The 24,157-nt window shown below is 37.5% G+C and overlaps 9 protein-coding genes across 9 annotated transcripts; 6 read left to right on the top strand and 3 right to left on the bottom strand. All coding sequences in view use genetic code 12, as the record gives it.

The window, feature by feature from the left end:
• Window positions 1-478: 478 nt before the first annotated feature.
• Window positions 479-3,724, top strand: MET18 (Met18p; the record flags this gene model as incomplete). The annotated part of the gene is made up of 1 exon (XM_051815247.1): window positions 479-3,724. One exon carries the CDS (start codon window positions 479-481, stop codon window positions 3,722-3,724), a length of 3,246 nt encoding a protein of 1,081 aa, XP_051671239.1.
• Window positions 3,725-3,792: 68 nt separating this feature from the next.
• CANMA_003104 (uncharacterized protein) lies at window positions 3,793-4,458 on the bottom strand (the record flags this gene model as incomplete). The annotated part of the gene is made up of 1 exon (XM_051815246.1): window positions 3,793-4,458. One exon carries the CDS (start codon window positions 4,456-4,458, stop codon window positions 3,793-3,795), a length of 666 nt encoding a protein of 221 aa, XP_051671238.1.
• A 2,374-nt stretch (window positions 4,459-6,832) lies between these two features.
• Window positions 6,833-7,222, top strand: CANMA_003103 (uncharacterized protein; the record flags this gene model as incomplete). The annotated part of the gene is made up of 1 exon (XM_051815245.1): window positions 6,833-7,222. The coding sequence occupies one exon, from the start codon at window positions 6,833-6,835 to the stop codon at window positions 7,220-7,222; it is 390 nt and encodes a 129-aa protein (XP_051671237.1).
• A 1,504-nt stretch (window positions 7,223-8,726) lies between these two features.
• On the top strand, window positions 8,727-9,515 carry CANMA_003102 (Golgi transport complex subunit; the record flags this gene model as incomplete). The annotated part of the gene is made up of 1 exon (XM_051815244.1): window positions 8,727-9,515. The coding sequence occupies one exon, from the start codon at window positions 8,727-8,729 to the stop codon at window positions 9,513-9,515; it is 789 nt and encodes a 262-aa protein (XP_051671236.1).
• Window positions 9,516-9,569: 54 nt separating this feature from the next.
• Window positions 9,570-10,007, bottom strand: CANMA_003101 (uncharacterized protein; the record flags this gene model as incomplete). The annotated part of the gene is made up of 2 exons (XM_051815243.1): window positions 9,570-9,933; window positions 9,997-10,007. 2 exons carry the CDS (start codon window positions 10,005-10,007, stop codon window positions 9,570-9,572), a joined length of 375 nt encoding a protein of 124 aa, XP_051671235.1.
• Window positions 10,008-10,145: 138 nt separating this feature from the next.
• On the top strand, window positions 10,146-14,387 carry CANMA_003100 (uncharacterized protein; the record flags this gene model as incomplete). Its single annotated transcript, XM_051815242.1, has 1 exon — window positions 10,146-14,387. One exon carries the CDS (start codon window positions 10,146-10,148, stop codon window positions 14,385-14,387), a length of 4,242 nt encoding a protein of 1,413 aa, XP_051671234.1.
• A 29-nt stretch (window positions 14,388-14,416) lies between these two features.
• On the bottom strand, window positions 14,417-15,010 carry CANMA_003099 (uncharacterized protein; the record flags this gene model as incomplete). The annotated part of the gene is made up of 1 exon (XM_051815241.1): window positions 14,417-15,010. The coding sequence occupies one exon, from the start codon at window positions 15,008-15,010 to the stop codon at window positions 14,417-14,419; it is 594 nt and encodes a 197-aa protein (XP_051671233.1).
• Window positions 15,011-15,450: 440 nt separating this feature from the next.
• On the top strand, window positions 15,451-16,287 carry CANMA_003098 (uncharacterized protein; the record flags this gene model as incomplete). The annotated part of the gene is made up of 1 exon (XM_051815240.1): window positions 15,451-16,287. One exon carries the CDS (start codon window positions 15,451-15,453, stop codon window positions 16,285-16,287), a length of 837 nt encoding a protein of 278 aa, XP_051671232.1.
• A 3,797-nt stretch (window positions 16,288-20,084) lies between these two features.
• Window positions 20,085-23,846, top strand: PMC1 (calcium-transporting ATPase; the record flags this gene model as incomplete). Its single annotated transcript, XM_051815239.1, has 1 exon — window positions 20,085-23,846. The coding sequence occupies one exon, from the start codon at window positions 20,085-20,087 to the stop codon at window positions 23,844-23,846; it is 3,762 nt and encodes a 1,253-aa protein (XP_051671231.1).
• Between the last annotated feature and the right edge of the window lie 311 nt (window positions 23,847-24,157).

Here is a 24,157-nt window from a genome sequence, read left to right as displayed (position 1 = left end):
AGATTTTTTTCAAACTAAAACAAAAGACTTTGTGTCAACCCCATATACATACACATACACATACACATACACACACCAACTAACCAAACCTCAATGCATAAGAGCATTAAAGAAGAGAATATAACTTAGCTTATATACGTGCTAGATCCAATCCCCAAACAATTGAGTGGACTTGTGAGCTCATATTATGGATGAGAAACAAAAAACTAGTGCTACCAAAATTACGCCATCCCTACTTCAAAACAACTAATCGATTACCTCGTTTTCCATCCACCGGGTGTAACAATCAACTCTATTACTCCAGGCATGAACTATTGGTTATAGCACTCTGTGTTGGTGTTACTTGGGTCTTTATCATTCGCTTTTGATAAAATCAACAAATAGACGCGATGAGAGAAAAAAACAAAGAAAAAAGATACAGTCGATCGTCTCTGCAAGCCAACAGAAGTAAATGTTCATTGAAGAGATCACCTAAAATATGTCGGCGACTCCATCTTCAACCCATAATATACCGGTGTTAATCAGTCAATATGTGGCTGCTGTGGGTACCAACAATGATGACGTATTGCAGAACTACGTTTCCGAAATTGTTGATTTATTCACCACAACTCAACTTACATTACTTCAATTTATCCAACAACTAGGCCCCACTTTGACTTCAGATAACGAAGTAATGAGGAGTCGCGGGATGCAATTCTTGAGCTCGGTGTTGAGTCAGTTACCGCCTGGTCACTTGTCAAGACAAGATGTTGGTGTAATGATTGATTTCTTGATGAATAAATTTGACGATAAATTGAGTCTAATTCATGCCTTGAGTGGAATTAATACCTTGATTGGTTGCAAACTTTATACGAATAGTTTGAATAGCGAGAAGATACTTGCTAAACTTTCGAATGGGTATGACCCAAGAAAGAATTTAGCTAAAGTTCGCCATGAAGCATTTCAAATTTTGAGTAGTTTGTTGGATAACAACAAGGTTTTTATTACCACTTCAGTGGCTGATTTGTACGTCAAGACTTTTATTCACATTGCATCAGGTGAGAAAGATCCTCGCAACTTATTACAATCATTTAAATTGAATAGGAGAATTAACAAAGAGTTTGGATTTGGTGATTCTGAGTTGCATAAGGAGTTTATTACCGATCTATTTGATGTGTGCTTTTGTTATTTCCCCATTTCATTCACTCCACCAGCTAATGATCCCTACAAGATCACCCCTGAGGAATTGAAATTGCAATTGAGACAAGTGATTGCATCACAATCGCGCTTTGCTACTGAGTCGATACCGAGCTTGGTGGAGAAACTAGCATCCACAAACCCAGTGATTCGTAATGATACATTAAAGACAATTGCATTATGCGTGGAGAATTATACAGCTGATACAGTGAATTCGCACTGGCTTTCATTATGGAATGCGTTAAAATTCGAACTTTTACATAATGAGTGTGCGCCATTCAAACCTACTATGGAAAGTATTGTACCTGAGGACTATACGTCAATTGATGACAATGATGAAGTGAAGGTGTTGTTTTTGACATTGGTTATATTGGAAACTATGGTGAATAAATTACCACAATCGAGGGAGATGTTACAAACGGTGGTTGATGAATTAGGACCAAATTTGCAAAAGGACAAGTCGAAACCATCGGTGGTTATTTTGGCATCATTAGCAAGCACTTCATTGGAGAATTACAATTTCATCATTGACTACTTGTTTAGCTTTGGTGTCTGGGGGAAATACTTTAATGTGGGGAACAATGACAATCATCCCGAGGATTCTGACACTGATATGGATAAGAATGAGGACTTCACATTGAACATTTCCAAACAGCGTGATTTAGTTGATAATTTAGGATTCATATTGATTGCTTATCCATCACCGGGTCCGACTAATTTGATCAAATACAAAGACCATTTACTCATTTTCCTATGTCAAATCCTATCCAATTCGTCCAATTTGGAAAAGACCTTGAGGTGTAAAGTTGTTCAACAATTGAGCAAGTTGATGACGATACCACAATTCTTAACCACCACCAATACTCAATTAATTTTACAAATTTTTAAAACACAAATTGAAGAAAATTTGGCCTTGGCAAAGAAAGATTTGGTTGTTGATGAAATTGTCGGTAATTTATCATCCATAATGGCGAATGACCCTCTGTTTACTTCAATTATTATTGATCAAATTGTGAATCCCGTCTTGAATGGTGAAGCAATTGCCCATGACGCAAATTTCAAGTATGTGCTTGACATTATTCAAAATTTGACCATCAATCATCAAGTTTTAGAAATTGTTTCGATTCGATTAATGAATAAGACGGAATTAACGGTTGATTCATTGCAAGTTGTTATTGAATTTTTCATTTCATTGTTGAATAAAGTTGAACTTGTGCAACCATTTTTAACCAATTCATGGTATAAGAAATTCATCCCCAATTTAATGAATAAATTAGTTCAATTGGTTCCTGGAAACTACGGGATGAATGATGGAGAACTTGACAATGGGGTGTTGGGGTTGTTGGAAGTCAGTGGTGATTTGATTCGAATCATTATTCGATTCATTGATGTGGGTAAACATCAGTCGATATTGAATGAAATGTATGACATATTTTGCACTGATGGCGACAGTGAATCTAAATTGTTGTTTGTGTACCAGGGCAATTTATCACATCGACCCGATGCATATATCACCATTTACAATAAGGTTATTTCGGCGATTGATAAATCATGTCAATTGGCACAGGTGCAAGATGCAGTATCGTCAGTGACGACAATCTTGTCCCATTTGCAAGACAAGTATTTGCGAGTACAGTACTTGCAACATCTTTGTCTCCTTGTTAATAAATTTGGATCGCAGTTGACGACTCAATTCACCCCGGAGTTGAGTTTTACCAATTTAAACCAATTTGAAATTTACATTTGGACATTGAAGGCCAACTTGCTAAAAATTGATGCTAAGGGTATATCTTCTTTAGTTGACTTGCTTGATATTTATCAATCATCAACTACTTCCGTCCATCATAAACTCATGATTATTAGAGCGTTGCCTTTACTTGTCATTGACTTGAAGGTGTTTGTCAATATGCCACCGGCATTGTCTAAGAAAATCGTATCTAAAGTGAACAATCTTAATGTGAAATTGTTATATAAACAACAAGTGTTTGAGACGGTGTTGCCTTACTTGCTTAATGAGGGTGTTGGTGACGCGCAGGGTGATGATAGAGGTGATGGAGATAGTGATGTAGATGTCTCAAGGTTGAACATTGAAGCGTTATCATTGATCTTGCCTCATATTCCGCACAAGATCTTGGTACCTCACCTACCTGCGTTCCTTCCTTTTATAACCACGGCGCTAGGTGCAGGCCATACAGCAAAGTCAGCTACTCGATTAATGATTTATAAATCAGGATTGAAGATTATGGAAATTATACTTGAAGAAAATGCCACCATTATTGAGCTGAAGGTGTCGACGATTGTGCCACGTTTAGCCCAGTTAGCAGCAGGTACCAACGATGGTGGTGTTGTTGTTGCTGTTGATGATGGGCAAGTAAAGAAGCAAGCTTTGGCCAATTTGATTCTTGTGTTTACGAAATTCGATCATGATGTGATTGAGCCGTTTAAGAAACCAGTGTTGAAACAGTTGGAACTTTGTTTGGACGATAAGAGGAGAAGTGTGAGAAAATTGGCGATTGATTTACGTCAAATCCTCTACGAAATGAGATAAACCTTTAACCGCACAAACGTGTATGGTATTTATATAGATCTATATAAACAGGCTTAGGTGTGTTGAGGTTATTCTGTATCTGATTCGGATTCATTTTCATCAACGGGTGCCAAACCAGGAGTCAAGCCCGGCATTGAGATCAATCCACGTTTAACCTTGTCATCAAAATCAATAAACTCTTGCTTGCTTACGCCACCATCACCATCGTAATCACTACTCCTGTTTCTGGAGTTAGGCACGGTCAATTTCTTTCTTAATCGAGCTTGCGATTTCGGTTGTAAATCAGCCAAAAGCTGCAGCTTAACCACGTCCAATTCAGATTCGATTTCGAAATCATCAATGTGGGTTAAATTTTTGATCTGGTTGGTGTTTTTGCGGATTAGTTTGCCAATATATGCTTTATCGGATTCGGTTTGTTGGTTTTTTGGTTTGGATAGGATTTGATTATACTTGATGAATTTTTGGAATTTCTTATCTTCAGTTTCTCTCTTTTTGATCTTTTGCAATTTCTTCTTTTTGATGCTATTGTTGCTCTTCTTTTGCGATTTGGCTTTGCTTGATGATGATGATGATGATGGGTGTAGTTGATGAGTTAGGATTTGAGTTGATGAAAGTTGAGTAGCATTGTCGTTTTTGGTGGTGGACGATGAGGGTTGGGTATGTAGTATATCGCTAAATAGTTTACCCACTGTTAATTCAGCTTGGTGTTGAGATGCTTTTGAAGTAAATGACATCTATTGTGCATACAGTTTTAGTGTGTGTAATAATAATGCTATGATATCTAAAGAGATGAAGTTTGTAAAGATGAGATGCGTGAAAATAAAATTTCAATGTCGGATATTTTTAGAAGTGTCGTGATATTGGAAATATTTGCGACAAATAAAAATTGATCACGTGCATAGCGCATGTACGATTAGATGATTATTTTCACATGGAGATTTTAGATAATTATATTTTCACACCCTTTTACTCAGATCCTGGGGAAGTTTCAAAGGAAAAGGCGGTATATACTTGCATTCTATCGATATACAAAGCCAATTCTGGCTTATTCATGATAAAGCTCGGTTAAAGTCATCTTTTGAGTCGCGTATGCCCTTTCCTCTTCCCCTCTCACCCCCCTTCCAATTGGGTTAACCTCGGACTTTGGTTTGAGAGAAAAATTAGTAAAGATTCAATGATGCAATGTTTTTTCTGTCTCACTCAACACACAATTGAGGGGAGAAGGGAGAGAGAGAGAGAGAGAGGGAGAGGGCTAAGAGAAATAAAAAAAAGGAATTGACTAAAGTAGGTGATATTAACTCCGAATAAATAAATAAAAAAAAAAAGGAAAAGATTAGATGCATGTGGCTTTATAGAAATTCACATTCAGATTTACAAATAAAGAGATACTCTACTTGTTTTCACTTACCCTTTGTTTGCTTCCGTTGTTTTATTTTGCAGCAAAATAAATCTGATGCTGATGTTATTGGTTCTTAGTTTTGTAACTCTTTTTATCCTTTTTAGTTTTTTTTTTTTTAAAGAGTTTTTTCTTCTCGAAATGTGGGGGAAAAGGGAGTGGTAGCGATCGGACCTTTTCTACAACCCATCACAGTAAGTAACTAACACAGTGCAACCATTTGAACCTTCCTAAGCTTTTTGCATTAGGTAAGGGAGTGGTAGCTTAATGCTTTCATTTGACACTCCACATATACTGTGGAGACTAAAGAAAGTGTGCCACTTGACATATATTAGCAATTGCATATGATAAAATTTTTAATTTTGCGATCAACAAAAGAGTAAAAAAAAAGAAGTGTATTGTTATCTCTGGTCAGCGACAAAGGTAATATAAGGTTGTTTCACTCTAATGTGTCATTGGGGAATAGCCGAATATGAATAGTTAGGGAAACATATATGGGGTGAATTAAAAAACAAGAAAAGAAAATGCGAATGATATTTAACACAAGACAATAGAGAGAGCAAAGGAGAAAGAGGGGGAGGGAGGACAAACAGAAGAAGAAGAAGAAGAAAAAGAAAATGGATATACAACTATCAAACTCCGAGGGGAATGAGATTTAAATTTAATTTAAACAGATAAGTGGAGAGTTTGTATTCTCGAGATCATCGGTTATATTTTTGTAGACAAATTGAATTGAAAAAGGGGAAAAGGGAACCGTAGGACAAAAAACTGGAGTAGTAATGGTATAGTAACAACACTCCATTGTTGAATGTGTGTGTGTCTGTATGTGTCTGTATGTGTCTCTCTATTTTTATCTTGTGCAAAAATTATTGAGTAACGGATTAATCTGTGTTTTTGCTGGTAGGTAGTGTGTACAAGACAATAATAAACCGTTGTAACTTTTAAACCGAGGGATCTTGTTAAAGGTTTAAATTGATAAATTTGTTGGATTTCCTAATTAGGAAGGAAAGTGCATAAGACATCTACACCGCAATAATTAATACACGCAGTTAGCAAAGTAACAGAAAAATACTTCAACCAGTGGAACAAAAAACTACAAAAACTTAATAGAAGAGGTGTAGGAGAGTATATGAGGTGTAAGTAAGCATATAACATACTATGGTTCAGTATAAAAGATAGAATGGATACTGGGTGGAGTCAGAACTAGTTATCACTGTATGGACCTCCTTAGCGAAGTGTACCTATTCAACTCGAAAAGAATCTATGGGGAAGGTGTGTGTTTGACATGTGAAAGTAATTTAAATTCAGAAATTAAGAAGTGTAGTGTGTTTGTGTTAATTCCGTTAATTATTTTTCTGCTGTTGTTTTATTTTGTTTTGTCTGTCGGAGGAGAAGAGGAGGAGGGGTGGGTGTAGTTACATTGAAAATCCTGCATACAGGCCAATCTCGCTGTTCCCTCCACAATTGGAAAACAGAAAAAAAAAAATCATCATCATCCTATTATTACTAACACTATTAACACTGTTAACACTACTAACACTACTAACATACATCAAATAACCAAAAATATATAAATTGATCAACAAATTCCCCAAATTTTTCAAACATCAAATATACTTCTTTCTCTTCTCTTTTTCACTTTAACCAACTAAAGTTTTTTATACACTTTTTTTACATCTTTATATTACATTTAATTACATTACATTCTTACAATGGCCGTCGAAGTTGAAGGATTTAACGCTAGCCCATTCTTTAAGCAAATTGAAGAAGGTCTTTCCACCCCAGACCTTTCCAAGTCTGCTGTACAAGCTGTCAACGCTGTCATTATCATCACCTTGAAGAACAAGGAAGGTAAGGACCAATCATGGGTCTTGGACTTGAAAAAGGAAGGTAGCATCAAGAAGGTTGACGGTTCTCCACCAAAGGGAGACGTCGAATTGCTCTTGAAGGATGTTGATTTCGTCAAATTGGCTGAAGGTAAAGCCAATGGTCAAAAATTGTTTATGAATGGTAAATTGAAGGTTAAGGGTAACTTGATGAAGGCTACTGCTATTGAAACCGTTTTCAAGCAATTGGACCCAAGACCAAAGTCCAAGTTGTAAACAGGGTTTGGGGTTTCACTTTGCTACTTATTATTTACTTTATACTACATAGTTTTTTTTTTAAATTGATGAAGTCTATTTAAAGCGTTGTTGTTGTTGTTGACTGTAGGGTTGGATTCTATGTTGGTGATCTCTTTGAGCTAAGTTTTGCGTTGCCTCTAAGTTGCTGTCAAAAGTCTTTTTTTTTTTTGATACCAGCCACCGCAAAACAGTAATGTACTACTACGCTCGTGATGTTTTGTTCTTACAGTCTATATAGTGAGGAGAACCCCCTTGAAGTAATAAGCTTTGTTTTTATATCTTTTTTTGTCCATTTTTTGGTCTTCTTATCAAAAGCCATTATTTCATTCCATTGCGTTCACATGCCCCCTTTTGTCATAAAAAACCAAAACCACACCTCGGAAAATGTGAATGACAGAAAAAGCAAAAAAGAGTCAAGTTTTACAACAAAAGAGCATTTGATTTCATTTCTTTCTTTCTTTCTTTCTTTCTTTTCTTCTTTAACCAGCATATAGGATTTTTATTTTTATTTTTATTTTTATTTTTACCAACAATGACGGTGAAACTTTTTTCATATAGCCATTAGTCGGTGTTTGCGTTCAAGTGTTTTGAGTTTTAGGTGAAATGTTCAAATAAAGAGTACATACATAGTACTCCTTTTTTCTTTTTATTTTTGCGCTTAAATGTTTTACCTGGAACTTTGTACCGATTATTGGCATTACGTCCTCCTCTCTCTTTCAGACATCACTTGGAAGTCTATTGTTGATGTCTGAAAAGAGCTTGGGTTATTGTTGTTTCTTTAATGAACGAATTTTGCATCCAACACCCTAGTTTATATTGCTGTTATTCATATGGATACTCGTTCCTGAATGTATTCTTCAGTTGCTAACTTTTTAAATATGCATGTAATTTTGTTTGGAGGTGGTTCTCTGTACATATTGGTTTTCCGGTTTATAGGATGTTAATATGGGTTCCTTGGGCGCTAGATTCTTATGTGTGTTCAATAGGGTTTGAGTCATAAAATAGAATCTAAAGTTGCTTTTGCTGGAGCGGTTTTTATTTTTTGAGGGGTTTCTTTATCATCTCTCATACACCCCGTACTTTGGCATCCTTTGGGCAGAAAGTTTCTTTTTCTCTGTTTAGCTTTGAATATTGAAGTGTTCTTGTTGAGTTTGTAGTTTAATGTTAAAGAATTTTGTAAATGTTTTGTGTTGTTTGGACTATGGTCTTGTAGAAAGGACTACTCTTTTTACGTCTTCTCTAATGCCTGTTGTGATTGTTTTGAAAGGGGTGGATATGATACCAATTGTGTATAGTCTATTTGCAACTCACCTGACCTATTCCTCTACACTTTAACTCAACTCAACTCAACTCAACTCAACTCAACTCAACTCAACTCAACTCAACTCAACTCAACTCAACTCAACTCAACTCAACTGCGAAATTTGAAATTTTATTTTTCAAAACATTACCTCCTCTTTCTTCCTTCAAAGTTGTTGCAACTATGTCCACCAACAATGTCAAAGACTCAATGTCAATGTTCTTTGACGACGAGTTTAACCCTTCCACATATATTGATAAACTAGTTACTTCAGTTACACTGCAAAACCCATCATCATCATCAACTACAGCCACACCATCATCAACGTATTCCAAACAATCACTAACAAAATTATCTCATACGATTAATCAGTTGATTACCCACTTTGACTACTACATCAATGACATAGCCAATAATAGCCTTAAAGAAAAGCTTGAAATGTTGGATAAATCAAGTTCATTGATTCACACTCTGTCTTTAACTCAAGATGGGAGTGAGGAACAAGACGGTACTTCGAGATTACAATATCATTTAAATATTCTTGACAACTCGATATTGTCACTACAATCGGAACTTGTAGATATCAACAAGACCATAGAATCGAATGAAGGTATCAATAATGAAGCAGTACAGACCCTAATTCAGTTGAAATTGGTCAAGGATAATTTAATAACTGTGATTGACGTATTGGAAACGATAAATAACTCGCTATCAAAAGTAAATGAGAATAAGCTGGCGTATACGGTGGAGGAATTCCAGCTGATACTTGATGAACTATTGTCTAGTATTAAGCAACAGTTGGGCACTAGTGGAAGAGGAGGAGACCAAACGGTGTTATTAACCCATGTCGATAAGTTGATTCAGTTGCAAAATGTGTTTCAAAATTTAAACAACTTCAACCCTGTGTACAAGAGGTTCATTTCCAAGTTGGTTACAGAACGAGATACATATTTGAAACGCTTAAATACATAAAAGAAGGCTATTTACAATACTATGGAATCCACTTCGATTACTCTCTTTCTTCTTTTAACCACCTTCTAGTCTAATATTCTCCTTCTCCTCCTGCAACTGTTGTTGCTTTGACAAATTTCGATTCATTACTTCCAACTTCTTCATTTCATCTTCAGGGTTGAAATTACCCGATGATAATTTATCATATTGCTCATTAAATTTACCCGTTGATAATGGCGCATTCCCCTTCATTCGTTTCCTCATGTCGAGAGCACCTCTCTTGCAATCCATAAATGCCCTGAAATTGGCTTTGCATAGTTCGGGCAAATCCTTTTTGAGGTCAGGGTCGGTGAGACATTCTTTTGGGGTGTGTCGTTGTATTAGAACACATGGTGATCGTTGTAAGCAGATGGCTAATGCTATTTTCTGATCCTTGCAACTAGGTAATACTATAGTTAGTATGTCTGGTAGGTATGCGTTATATAGCCTGAGATTTACTTACCTTGCTCCCATTTTTATCTATGGTGATGCTACTGGTGATGATGGTGTGATTTGTATTTTTTCTTATTTAAATTTTTCGGATTCAGGTTGACTCCCAAATTCTCCACGCTTCAAGAGACTCTCCAATATCAACACAACTTTCACTTCCATATGACCATAACATTCATCCCTGGTGAAGTCAACAAAAGCTCATGTTCGGTAGTGCAATCCAACTGGAAAAATCATCACATTATTGCTTATGGCTCAGGTAACAACTTGATCATTACTACTGCCACTATTGGGTCAACCAACAAACGACCCAATCCATATAATATTGACAAGGACTTGCAGACTATATACCTTGAGAAGGATCCCATAGCAATAGATATCAATCACAAGAATGGTGTCATTGCAGTTGCTTACGATGCCAAACTCATCATATATAAACCCATGAATGAATATATGACAGTACCGAAATGGACATGGGCAATTGAGTTTTCTGTCGACACTGAGGTAACGTGTCTTGAATGGGCTTGTGAAGAGGATGAATTGGTTATTGGAGGCAATCAAAGCCTATATTTGTACCATATAGCTGAGGAATATGGCGAGTTTCACCTTCGACAACGATGGAGTTCTACACAACCAAGTCCCGTATCAAATATCAGCATCAGCCCCAATGCCAAACTCATAATGGTTACAAGTGGACCATACGACCGACTAGTTAAAGTATGGACAAGGATGAATTACGGCGATGAAAATACACAATTTGAAGTGTCCTATCTATTACATCCACCAGGTACTCATGTTGTTGATTTCCACTGGAGGAGAAAATCGAGTAAAAAAACAGAGAAGGTGCTAGATGGGTCCATGGCACACATTAGGAAAATGAGGGGATATGTTAATTTAAATAATGACGACAGTGAAGTAATTTACACGTGGACTTCAGACTACCAATTTAAAGCGTGGGCATCCTACGAATCGAATGGACATAACCATATAAGCAATTGGGCGAATTTAGATTTGACCAATTGCTTTAAAGACGATGCTATTAGAGCGGTACTCATCATCGAAAACATTTTCCTTCAAAACAGTTTGATACCATTATTGAGGAGCTCAAGGTCTGCTCTATTTGACGGGCTCAATTTAAATGATTTGGATTTATTGTTTGTCATTTCAAATTCGGGGACGGCAAAGATTTATGCTGTGGCTAATATAACGCATACCCCACCGACAAGCATCAAGTTTATTCCCATTGGCGAAGGTTTGGATCTTGAGTTTGGTAGGAACGAATTCCCACATTTGGATGTACGATGTGAACACAAGTTGGATGTGGAGTACATTGAATCGGAGGAGTTTGTAACAACGCATTTGAAACCAGTATTGATCAAGAATCTAACCAGGTTGAATAATGATGAGAGAGTAAAGTATCTTTCATTCTTACTTCATGACCGTGTGAAAAACACGGTGCGGTTTGAGGTGATTGATTTCAATAAGCTTTTGAAATCAAACGCATTGGGAATTATATTGGTTAATAAATACCAAGGACATATCAAATCGATACGAAAATTAGTTCGATCAAACTCCCTTTATTCGTCGAAAAATGTTGTCCTATCTATATCCAATTTTGCTGAACATAATTATATTTGGGAGCCAATGATTATCGAGGAAAATGGATTGAGTATCATGTCGATTACCAAGCGATTCCGATTGGATTTATCGTGTGAAGGTAATAGTATATGGGATGCAGCAATTATAAATGATATAGAACCACCTGTTGGGTACAAGCGGCGCCATGTGGTTATTGTGGTTGAGAAATTGGGAAAGTTGAGTCTTTGGGATTGTAATGGTTCAGTAAACGATGATCAGCCAGCAACAAAGATTGATGTTGTTGATTGTGAGAAAAAACAGCCTCGGACACTTGTGTTGACTGAGTGCCCGAGAAACACTCAGGATAAGAAGCAGTATTGTATTGTAGCCGTTTTTGAAAAGGATGCGATCAAAGCATGGAATTTGGTACTAACGTATCAAGGTGACCAAATTGATGCAATCAAGCTCCAAAGTCAGCCAATTGCCAATTTACCTCAGCAAGAAAATATATATCAAATTACACGCGTTGATGCCTTTTTGGATGATAATAGTAAGAGCTTGATTGCAGTTATAGATAAGGATGGTTTATTGAAAAGTTACACATTGGATTTCAGCAAACATCAGCTTGAATGGGTCATGACTTGCTGCATACCAACCAATGTTAAAAATCCAGGAAAAATCAATGGTTCTACTGTGATTAATAAATTTGCCGTGGTCGATGAGTCAAGACAATGTCTCTCGATTTGGGACACTACGCAAGGTGTGTTGGAATATGAAGAAACGTTTGCTTCGGAAAATGGACCAGTAACGGACTTGGATTGGACCTTTATCAATGCCACCACCAATGAAGACTCAACTACAAATGCCATCTTATCGGTGGGGTTTGGGCGGTTTGTTTTATTGTACACGCAATTACGTTACGACTACACTAATAAAATACCTACTTATGCCACCATCAAGAAAATTGATGTTTCCAACTATACGTCTCATGAGATTGGTGATCTGATTTGGCTTGATAAGGGGTACTTGGTGATTGGATGTGGCAACCAGTTTTTCATTGATGATCGATGGGTCAAATTGGGGTCAAGTACAATTGATTCGACGATACGGCAACTAATGAGCGGGTATGTCGACAAACCTCATGAAGACAAACTTGACAAAGAGAATATTGTGTATGATATTTCCCAATTGGTTAGAGTTTTAAATGGACCTTTGCCAATTTACCACCCCCAATTCTTAATCCAAGCGTTATTTATGAGTCAAATTATCCCGGTGCAGAATATTTTGGTGAAGTTGTTTCAAGCGTTGCGACAAGGCGAAACTATAGAATGGGATTTGGGCATTGATTTTGCTCATGAGATGGAAAAGAATCTTGAACCATCGGCTAATGGCAAGATTCAACCTTTGCAGCGACGCATGTCGCAAACATTCAATTTAGATGTGTTTACTAAATTTAATGATGAGTTGGCTGATTTGCTACTGGATAAATTGATGAAAGTTTCCTTGCCTTTGATGACACGACATCAACAAAGCACGTTGGTATCGGTGGTGGCTATAGTCAAGGAATTGAATAAATATTCAATGACTTTAGATGAAAATGGTATCAGATTTATGATTGGATTCAAGTTATTCCAATTGGCAACGAAACAGAAACGCCTTTCAATGAGAGATATAAACTGGGCTTTGCATTCGGATAATAAAGAGGTGTTGTTGAGCTCAGTGGAGACCTATTACAAGAACAGATTGACTTGGGAGAATGTAAGACAGACAGGGTTAGCCTACTGGATCAAAACTGATCGGTTGGTGAAACTAGTTGAATCAGTAGCGAGGAACGAGTTTGGTGAATCGCGTGATCCATCGGGATTGGTGTCTTTGCTCTATTTGGCATTGCGTAAAAAGCAAATTTTAATTGGATTATGGCGTATTGTGAACCATGAAGAAAAGACCAAGATGTTGAAATTTATGAACAATGACTTTACTGATGCGAGATGGAAATCGGCTGCGTTGAAAAATGCCTTTGTTCTTCTTGGTAAACATCGGTATATGGATGCGGCGTATTTCTTTTTATTGGCTGATAAACCATATGATTGTTGTAGCACATTGGCTACCAAAGTTGACGATATTGCGTTGGCTATAGCGGTGGCTAAAGTATACTTTGGCGTGCAAAATATCGGCAAAGAGTCGAATGAGTGTCTTGTACAAGTTATGCAGAAATTTGTCTTGCCTCACGCGGTCCAAAATGGTGATAGATGGAGTACAAGTTGGGTGTTTTGGCAAATGAATGATAAGCAAATGTCAATTCAATCATTGATTAAATCGCCTTTACAAATGGTTGAGCAAAGTGGAAATAGGTTTGAGGAGTTGCGCAATGTTGGCGTATCATCAAAAGGACAAAGCTTTCTTCGTGATGATCCTGTGCTTGTATTGTTATTCAACGACTTAAGACATCGTAAAGTGGATTACTTGAAAGGTTCATTAAATATTTCTCAACATCAGGAATTTGATTTTGTTGTTCGAGTTGCAATGATTTATACGAGAATGGGCTGTGATTATCTTGCTTTACTACTTTTAAGAAATTGGACATTTGTGCAAGGGCAAAAAGAGGTTAATAAGGTGGTTGAAAATGGAAACAACATTGGAAATGGGCATGCCTATACAGAGAATAGAAATGCGGTGCCTAGTTTGCTTGACTCGTATACAGATTCACAACCTGCCCCTCCTTTGTCGCCTCCTGCTCCTCCACATCCATCATTTAAGAATAAGGCTCCACCACCAGCACAAGCTTTTGAAGAACCCGATATGAGTTCATTCAATTTTGGATTTTAGAGGACCACCATTGTATCGTTTATATATATTTAAAATACATTATTTGCCGATTGTAATAAATTCCAAATTGGACCTGCCAATTTCTCCCAAGGTTCTAAAATAGTCAATACGACACCAACAATGAAAAACATCCACATTCGTGAAACAACCATTCCCATAACAATATGGAAAATCAGAGTATTGAAAATAGCAAGAATGATATGTAATGTCTCTTGCATGAGGTTCCAATACTCATCATTCATTTCGACACCACGTAAATATCCCATCCCTATAATTGTATATTTGGCTGGTGATGACACGATTATTTTGATAACGAGCCGATCCCATTGCCAGATATATTTATTAACGACATAAATTAAATCATAATGGTGAAACACTTGACGATAAAGCACTTCTGGATCGCCGAATTTCGAATCCAATAATACTTCACATTGTTGCGGTTTCACTTGACAGAATTGCTTGGAAAGTAGTATGACGCGGAAGTTGATTTGGATGTAGGTGATTAGATCGGGGGTTATAAATGTTGGGATTAGATACATTGATAATGCTATGGGGAGGATAAAGTAGAGACATATTTTGGCGTTTGTGAGTATGTCTTGTTTCAATTGTGTTGGTAGTGGCATACTGGTGGCGGTGATGATGGTGGAGCATCTGAAGCTTGTTCAACTAGGGCAGTGACTATGTTTGAAAAGCGGTTTTCGGATATCGTCATTTTCTTTTTCTTTTTTCTCTTCTGTCAGAAGAAACTTCACATGATATTTGTGGCTAATGCGTGAGTGGATATGCAGTAGGTCGTTTTTGCAAACAAGACCAATTGGATTCAAGTTCAGCTAGATGAGTTAGCTGACAATTGCTTACTTGTGTTGCTTGTTGTGTGCAAGGATATATGCGAAACCTATCACGTCTAGTTTGAATATTTGCACCCCATAATTTTTCTTTCTATAAAATAGACTCTCACAATTTGATATGATTGACAACACTTTTAAAGCTATTCACATACACTATGCATTACCAACATTGCCTCCTAATGATTTACCTCCTATTTTATCTTTCATGCCTATCCATGGGCTTTGAATTTCAACCACCTGAGCCACTCCTCGACTTCAATGAACAGTTACCACCAATAATTGACTTGGATCACGAGTCAACCACTCTGAACCTATCCAATATAACATACCATACCATATCCAACCACCTGCAAGTTACGGACCAGTATCTCAAAACATTACTATATCAAAACCCCAAAACAATAGTATATATTTCCGATACAAACACGACGATTATGCCTATCGATGAAGTGCTCATGCATAATGATCCATCTAAGCTAGAATCATTAACCTACCTCGAAATCAAGCACCGGTTCAGGAAGCGAGTGAAGTACAACTACATCCCCGTATCGCCATGCATATCAAGTCGTACATTCCACTTGGATCCTCCCTTAATGGGAATCGCTTGGACCCACAGAGTAGCAATTTCCTTACGATATTCATCAACGTTTGGTGGATCCGTTAGTGGAAGTACGGGGTCGCCCTATTTCTTTAATACAACTACATTTGGTCTAACTTTGGGCGAGAAATTACGGTTGAAATACGGCAAAGAACGATCGTGGGATTCATTTGTTGCTTGTTACTCTACTGAATCAGCGGCGCGATTGTTTGGTTATGTTCCTTTACAAAGGGTAGATTCAAGGTTACGTGTGGTTAATTTCAATATGGTAAAAGGTGATTTGAAATGGGGTAATCGGTGGTTTCGACACCCGCCACGAGTGGTTTTGGATAAAGAACAATCAGTTCGCATGGTTTGTGATGTGGGTAGTAGAGAGAAATTGAAGTGTGATAGTGAAAAGGGGAGTATAAGGGACCCATTCGGTAATGAAATGATCTGGAATAATGAATATTAGAAAAAGTCTATTTGGTTTGAAATAATTAGTTATTTTTTTGGCTGCGAATGTAAAAAGGAACAAAACGAAAATAATTAACAAATATCCCTTTTACTCTCAAACCCTTAAGCAAGCCCGTAACTCACTAATTTCTAGGGACGCAAATGATGTTTACCGTTTCTTATTAATAAATAACTCATGTCAGAAGCAAATCAAGCAAAAATAAAAAGTGAAAACTAAATTTTAATCGAACCCTACCCGGGACTCGAACCCGGAGTCTTCTGCTTAGGAGGCAGATGCCTTAACCGTTTGGCCAGCAGGGCTATATTCCAAATCGGGTGAGGCTTACAAAGTACATGTTAGTGTAAAAAAGGTCACGTAGTTCCTATTTGATGAATAAAGATTCAGCTAGTATAGGAAGGTTAATGAGACGAAAGGTATGCTAAAAGTATATAAACCTCTAATTGGTTGCTATAAAACTGATTTGGCTGTAATTAATCATCTTGTGGTGGAATTACCTACTAGAAGAATTTATCAATTGAATTTATTATCCTAATTTTGAAGCAAAGTTCTGTACATTATGATAACAACGAAAAAGAATTTACTTAACGAGCTTGACAATATACTTCTGATCATTTCATAAGCAAAGCCATTACCCACCCTACTGCGTTCAAGTATACCCCGTTGCTCCATCCCCCCTACCTGAGGTTGCAATTCATGAATTCCTAGATTTGCTTGTCCTTCGATTCTGTTTCCAATTTTTTGTATCCTTTATTATCTCTCCACATGCAACCCTTGTTAAATTTTCAATAAAAGTATGCTTGGCATATGTGATGAAATTCGTATATTCATCTCCGTGTGTTTAAAGAGTCATTTCATTGTTTTAATTTCTTAAAAAGATCGGGAAATGGGTGGGTTTTTGTTTTCTTGTTTTCGTTTTTGTTCCTACTTTTTTATAGTCTAAGCCTCGAGCCGTATGATTGCAAGGGCGCGATAACTGTTTCAACATATCAAAGAAAACTACTTTTGTTACATTCTTTCGAATAGGGTTGGTTGCAATTGGTAGATTTTGATTTTGATTTTGATTTGGATCTGGTCTGGTTTTACCTTGGGGGTAATATCGTAACCAGAATCAGATTAAATGTGAAAGGAGGCTTAACTTTTTTAAAAAAAAGAAAAATTAAAATTCTTTTGAAAGTGTTGGATTACCCCTTAAGAATTAAACGTGACGCCACTTAATATTAGTGTATATATGACAGTGGTAATTAAATTTACTTGAGAGATGATAACACTGCCCTGCAAGTAGCGTCAACCAGATATATCATAATGAGGCGCAAGGGAAACGATTCTGTCATTCCTTTACGCAGGTGAATGTAGATGTAATTAGTTTATGCTAGTTTTGTTCTGATGTTTGCAAGAATCTACAGCCTTGGCAACAAAAGAATGAGGGGGACAGGCTTCAGTTTGGGAACTTAGTCCTATGACTTTCTCACGAATCAAGAGACAGCCTTTCTAGTGAAGGGAATACGTTTTTCTTAATAGAAGTAGGCTATGCTGTTTTGAAAGGAAAAAAAGTACAGAAAAAGGAAAGCATCCACACTTCTCTCTTTAGCATTGTGCCGTAGCGTATGTAAGTTAAAATTATGTCTTGGCTCGTTGGATTTTTGTTTCTTTTATTTTTCGCAACCAAAAAAGATGTTTTGGTTCATTTCTGTTGATGAAACAGTATTGTCCTGAAAGGAAGTTGCTAGAAGGCTATGCTTTCGTAAATACAGTTGTTCTTGAGAGAAGATTATATGAGGTGTTGGCTGTGTGGAATCAAAAGGATTTGAAGTTTGTGACGGAAGCAAAGGTGTTTCTTGCATTTCAATCGATTACTAGAGAGGCTATAAATTACGCTCCAATTGATTAAAACAGTAGAAGACGTTGGTAGGAGAAGGCAGTATCCTGTGATGATTAACAAGACTAACCAAATTGGCAAAAATTATGAGCTGATCTTGTTTTTTTTGATTAAGATTTAAGCTTGTAAAGTTTTGTGAAGCTGAATAAATGAAGGGAAAAGATTGAAAGTAAGCTTTTGTAGTACGAGATAGTAGAGTAAACCTTAATAATGCAGATGTAATTGCGGGAGAGAGAGGATGTGTGTGTGCATGTGCGTTTGTGTTTACGCTTATGATGTTAATGGGTAATACTATTAGCTGTAATCCATACAGTTGTACGGCCTCAATCGAAGTCGGTTGGAGGCAGGTAGAAGAGGAGAAAAAAGAGGATAAAATTGGACGTAGTTATTACTGCAAAAAAAAACAATAGGCAGCCAAGAATAATATTATATATTACATAATATATTACATAAGTTGACACAGCCTCCTTTTCTTCTTTTCTTTTTCGGTAAAGTGTGACACAAAAGTAAATTCCGACAATGTCATTTTCTTTGCTGTTGCGACAATGACAAACACACACACGTCTATCACTTTGCCGCTTTATCATCATTGTGAACAAGGTTGAAAAAAAAAAGGCTGAGTCTCTGTGATTGCCATCTATTGTGCTTTACAATGCTATGACACTTAGTGACAGAAAGCCGATACAGCTTCTAAGATAAGTTTTGAAAAAGGCATTCTATTTCTATCCATGGATTAATTTTTCTTTTTGCTTTTTTCTTTTAATTTTACCCGTTGATGCAGTTTTGAAACATTTTGGATTTTTATGTGACTGTGGAAGAGCGAGTCATCGAAGTTCTTACTTGTGTATCCGAAAATGTATGACCTCGGTTGAGAAGGGATTCTTTGTAGAAGAGGTGTGATGTGATGAGGTACGATGAGCAGTGCTGAGCAGTGCTCTGGTTCTTTGCTTACAAGGGAACGAAGGCTGAGGAAGAACTGACCCATTTTTAGGGCTTTGAGTACAGTAGATAAGATAAATAATCGATAGCAATCAGTGAATAAAGAAAACTCAATTCAGCGCCAGTCGCTAAGCTTTGTTTCGTTTTAGTAACTTCTTTTTCTGAGTATACACTACACTAAGCAATTGCGATATTGCCCTTTGCCATCAGAGCTGTTCTTTTCTTAAATCCTAAACCAGCAAAAAATCCTCTAAACACTATCTACGTGATTACGCTTTTTGTAGAATAAATTGACTACATGAATAAAAAGGGAAACTTTTTTAAAATTATTCTATTCTTGTGTTGTGTTACCTTTTAATTCCGATGGGCTATGTGTATAAATCCCATTTAAGTATATATCTATACAATGTCTGTTGAGGGTTGGTAATTTTTGTGTAGTGAAAATGCCTTTAGTTTTGACTGTGGTTGAAAGAATTTCATTGAAGCGGCAATTAAAAAATTAAAATAAAATGAAAATAAATTAAAGATTAAAAATTAAAAATTAAAAATTAAAAATTAAAAATTTAAATTCAACCGACCCCCCAAAAAAGACAAAGTAAAAAATCAAAACCTCAATCAACCATTAAGCAACCAAATAAAACAATCAGCTTAACAGATATATATATGTCTACATCATATCTAATCATATCGTCTAACTAGTACACATACATATAGAAAGTTTCCAGTCCTAGTTATACTGGATTGTCAACCTCTGTCATCCAAAAACAAGGCTTATCAAAATCAAAGCAGACTAAATAATCCATTGTCTTCCATTCCCCTTTGCCCCTGGATTTCTTCAGCTGTTAGACACTTCATATATATTTTTTAATCACTACTTGCATCCCGTATCTACTAGCTACATACATTACTTTCCATACAAACGCGGTGGTTACTTACTGTCTACATTAAACATAGTTCCATTTTCTTTTGACTTCAAAGAATGGCACCATTGACAAAGGCTGATCGATTAGGTCGGGCCACCACTTTGGATATACCACATTACGACGACGATGCGTCGTCTACTCACTCAACTACGCCACTACAAAACGGAGAGCAAGATAAATACAAGAGCACGCAACAGAATGACTATCCTCCATCGTATAATCATCACGATTCAATAGAACTACAACTGACTTCATCTTTACAATCCGCATCAGGTAATCATAAGAAGCCACCTACGCAGATACCAACTCATCAATCATTACAACATAGACTAACAGGGAGATTATCAATAAATGCCACTCGCAGTCATTTTGATTCCCCAATTTCACCAAACGACTTGGTTGGTTTGCACGATCCCAAGTCTTTAAAGCATTTGTACGATTTAGGTGGGTTTGATCGATTATGCACTCTTTTGAAAACATCGCCCAAGGGTCTTGATGAACACAATGAAGCAGACTTGGATGCACGTCGTCACGATTTCGGCATAAATAAGCTACCACAAAGAACTTCAAAGAGCTTTATACAGCTTTGTTGGGAGGCAATGAAGGATAAAGTATTGATTATTTTATCAATAGCAGCAGTTGTATCGTTAGCCTTGGGGTTGTATGAAACTTTTGGCAGTGGGCCACAATACGATGACGAAGGCAAACCTTTACCCAAGGTAGACTGGGTTGAAGGTGTGGCTATCTTGGTGGCTATAGCTATCGTTGTTTTAGTCGGGGCTGGTAATGACTATCAAAAAGAACGGCAATTTGCTCGTTTAAATGCTAAAAAGGAAGATCGTGAGTTAGTTGTTGTACGAAATGGCGAAAAGAAATTGGTTTCCATATATGACTTGTTAGTTGGTGATGTTATCAACTTACAGACTGGTGACGTCGTCCCTGCTGATTCAATCTTGTTCCAAGGTGAAGTCGAATGTGATGAAAGTGCATTAACTGGTGAATCGGCCACGATAAAGAAGGCGCCAGTTGAAGAAGCAATGGAAATTTATGAACTGCATCTACCAACTGAAGAAGATATTGGAAGTCAAAGTATAAAATTCCGCGATCCCTATTTAATATCAGGTGCCAAAGTCTTGTCCGGATTGGGTAATGCTATAGTTACTGCTGTAGGGCCCAACTCGGTTCATGGAAGAACAATGGCCAGTTTACAGCATCAGCCTGAATCAACACCCATGCAAGAAAGATTGGATAATTTAGCCGAAGGTATTTCCAAATATGGGTTTTTGGCAGCAATAGTCTTGTTTATTGTGTTGCTTATCAGATTTGGAGTAGATTTAGCACCAGGTGGAACATTCAATCACTTGAGCCCAACGGATAAGGGAAGGAAATTTATTGATATTGTTATTACCGCAGTCACCATTGTTGTTGTTGCCATTCCTGAAGGTTTGCCCCTTGCTGTTACTTTAGCGTTGGCATTTGCCACTACGAGAATGGCCCAGAATGGTAATTTAGTGAGAGTCTTGAAAAGTTGTGAAACAATGGGTAGTGCTACTGCCATCTGCTCTGATAAGACGGGTACTTTAACTGAAAATAAAATGAGAGTCGTGCGAGGCTTTTTCGGATTGAAACAAGATGGCCAAGTTTTGGAATTCGACAATGCAGCCGACAATACGTACGAACCTACATCTGCTGAAGCTGGAGAAGATATCACTCCTGAATCAAGGGTATTTCTTGCTACGAATATCACCCTTAACTCCACTGCATTTGAAAACAGTGAATACGATGAAGATGTGGTTAATGCTGCTAGGCATAAGCCTAAACACAAGAGTTTCTGGCAACGTATCTTTTCCAAGAAACAGCTGGCAACGCAAGAACTGCAAGAAATCCTTGCTGCCGAACCCTTTTTAGGAAACAAGACCGAATCAGCTTTGTTAATCTTGGCCGACAAGACGTTTAATGTCTTCCAAGACAAGTCGTTGGATGATATACGGAGTGCAGCCCAACCGGAAGTGGTTCAAATTATTCCATTTGAAAGTTCAAGAAAATGGTCTGGTGTTGTAATGAAGATTGAAAACGGGTTCCGTGTTTATATCAAGGGAGCCGCCGAAATTGTGTTCAAAAATTGTGGATTTGAGGTGAATACCGATGGCGATTTGATTAAATTGGATAGAACTAAACGTGATGATGTTTTGACCAAGATTGATGAGTATGCTAATGATGCATTGCGTGCTATTGCCTTGGGACATCGTGATTTTGTTGGTATTACTTCGTGGCCGCCTTCAGATATGGCTAGTGCCAGTAGTCCACACGAAGTAGACCCCAGTGCATTGATCAATGTCAGTGCTAGTGCTAGTGAAATCAACAAACAGTTTGTTCTTGATGCATTGGTTGGTATTCAAGATCCATTGAAACCAGGCGTTGGCAAAGCCGTGTTGCAATGTAAACATGCGGGGGTAACCGTTCGTATGGTTACTGGAGATAATTTAAATACGGCAAAAGCCATCTCCAAAGAATGCCATATATTGACCCCGGATGATTTAGACAATGAGTATGCATTTATGGAGGGACCTAAATTTAGGAAATTATCACCATCAGAACGGAGGAAGATTGTACCCCAATTGCGAGTCTTGGCAAGATCATCACCCGAAGACAAGCGTATTCTTGTTGATACGTTGCGTAAAAGTGGTGAAGTTGTTGCTGTTACTGGAGATGGTACTAATGATGCGCCAGCATTGAAATTAGCTGATGTAGGGTTTTCCATGGGTATTGCTGGTACCGAAGTTGCTCGTGAAGCTTCTGACATTATTTTGATGACGGATGATTTTACCGATATTGTGCAAGCGATCAAGTGGGGTCGAACCGTGGCCACATCGATCAAGAAGTTTATTCAGTTTCAATTAACGGTGAATATAACTGCTTGTGTCTTGACTTTTGTTTCGGCAGTTGCATCAAGTGAAAATAAGTCGGTCTTGACGGCAGTACAATTATTGTGGGTTAATTTAATCATGGACACTTTGGCCGCATTGGCTTTAGCTACTGACAAACCCGACGACTCCTTTTTAAATCGTCGCCCAGCAGGAAGACATGCGCCATTAATTTCGACGTCGATGTGGAAAATGATTTTAGGCCAATCGATTACTCAATTGGTTATCACTTTTATTTTGCATTTTGCCGGCAAGCAATTGTTTTACCCGGGCCATTCGCATATTTCAAACCATCAACAAAAGCAATTGGATGCTATGACTTTTAATACGTTTGTTTGGCTACAATTTTGGAAATTGATTGTGACGCGTAAATTGGACGAAGCTGATGAGATTACTAATGTTCGTGGCCGTATCTCGATGGAGAATTTGAATTTTTTCCAGCACTTGTTCCGTAATTGGTATTTTGTCGGCATTGCTTTGATCATTGGTGGGTTCCAGGTCTTGATTATGTTTGTTGGTGGTGCAGCTTTCAGTATCGCTGGACAGACGCCGGGGATGTGGGCTACGGCCATCTTGTGTGGGTTCATCAGTATACCGGTGGGAATTGTCATTCGTATTGTGCCTAATGTCTGGGTTGAACGTGTGTTTCCTACGAGGGCGTTCAACATGCTTATTTACTATGTTGGATTTGGATGGGTCAAGAGAAAGAAGAAGAACAAGTACGGTGATGATGAAGACGAGGAGAGTGTAGGTGGTGGTGGCGCTAACGATGCGAGAGGAGCAACCGGTGATGGTAATGTTTCCAATGGACCAAAAGCTAAACCGGTCAAGTCTAGTGCGTCCTCGTCAACGTTGGCTAAACATAGTGCTACGTCAAACAAACCCAAGTCATAGGCTAGAGAGAGAGAGAAGGATTGGATTAGTGATTCTTATTTTTTTTTTTTTCTGGCGGAATAAAGTTCATAATGAGTTACTTTTTGATGATGATGAATGAGGACACAAGAAAGAGTTATTAATGGCTAAGTTATTGTATCATATTATGTTTTCTGTAGTATGGGTATTTTTTGTTATTCACTTCTTTTTGCATTTGGAATATAGAAACGATCTTTTGAGTATTGATGTATGGTCTAAGCTTGCAATTGAAGCTTTTTTAGGATGTGGTATGTAAGGCGGAGGATATTTGGTCCAAGAAGAGGAGATGGTAA

The sequence above is a fragment of the Candida margitis genome, assembly GCF_024628925.1.
Source record: "Candida margitis strain CBS 14175 chromosome Unknown scaffold10, whole genome shotgun sequence".
Taxonomy (NCBI): Eukaryota; Fungi; Ascomycota; class Pichiomycetes; order Serinales; family Debaryomycetaceae; genus Lodderomyces; species Lodderomyces margitis.
The sequence above is the reverse complement of the archived record's forward strand: the minus strand, read 5'-3'. Positions and strand labels throughout refer to the sequence as shown.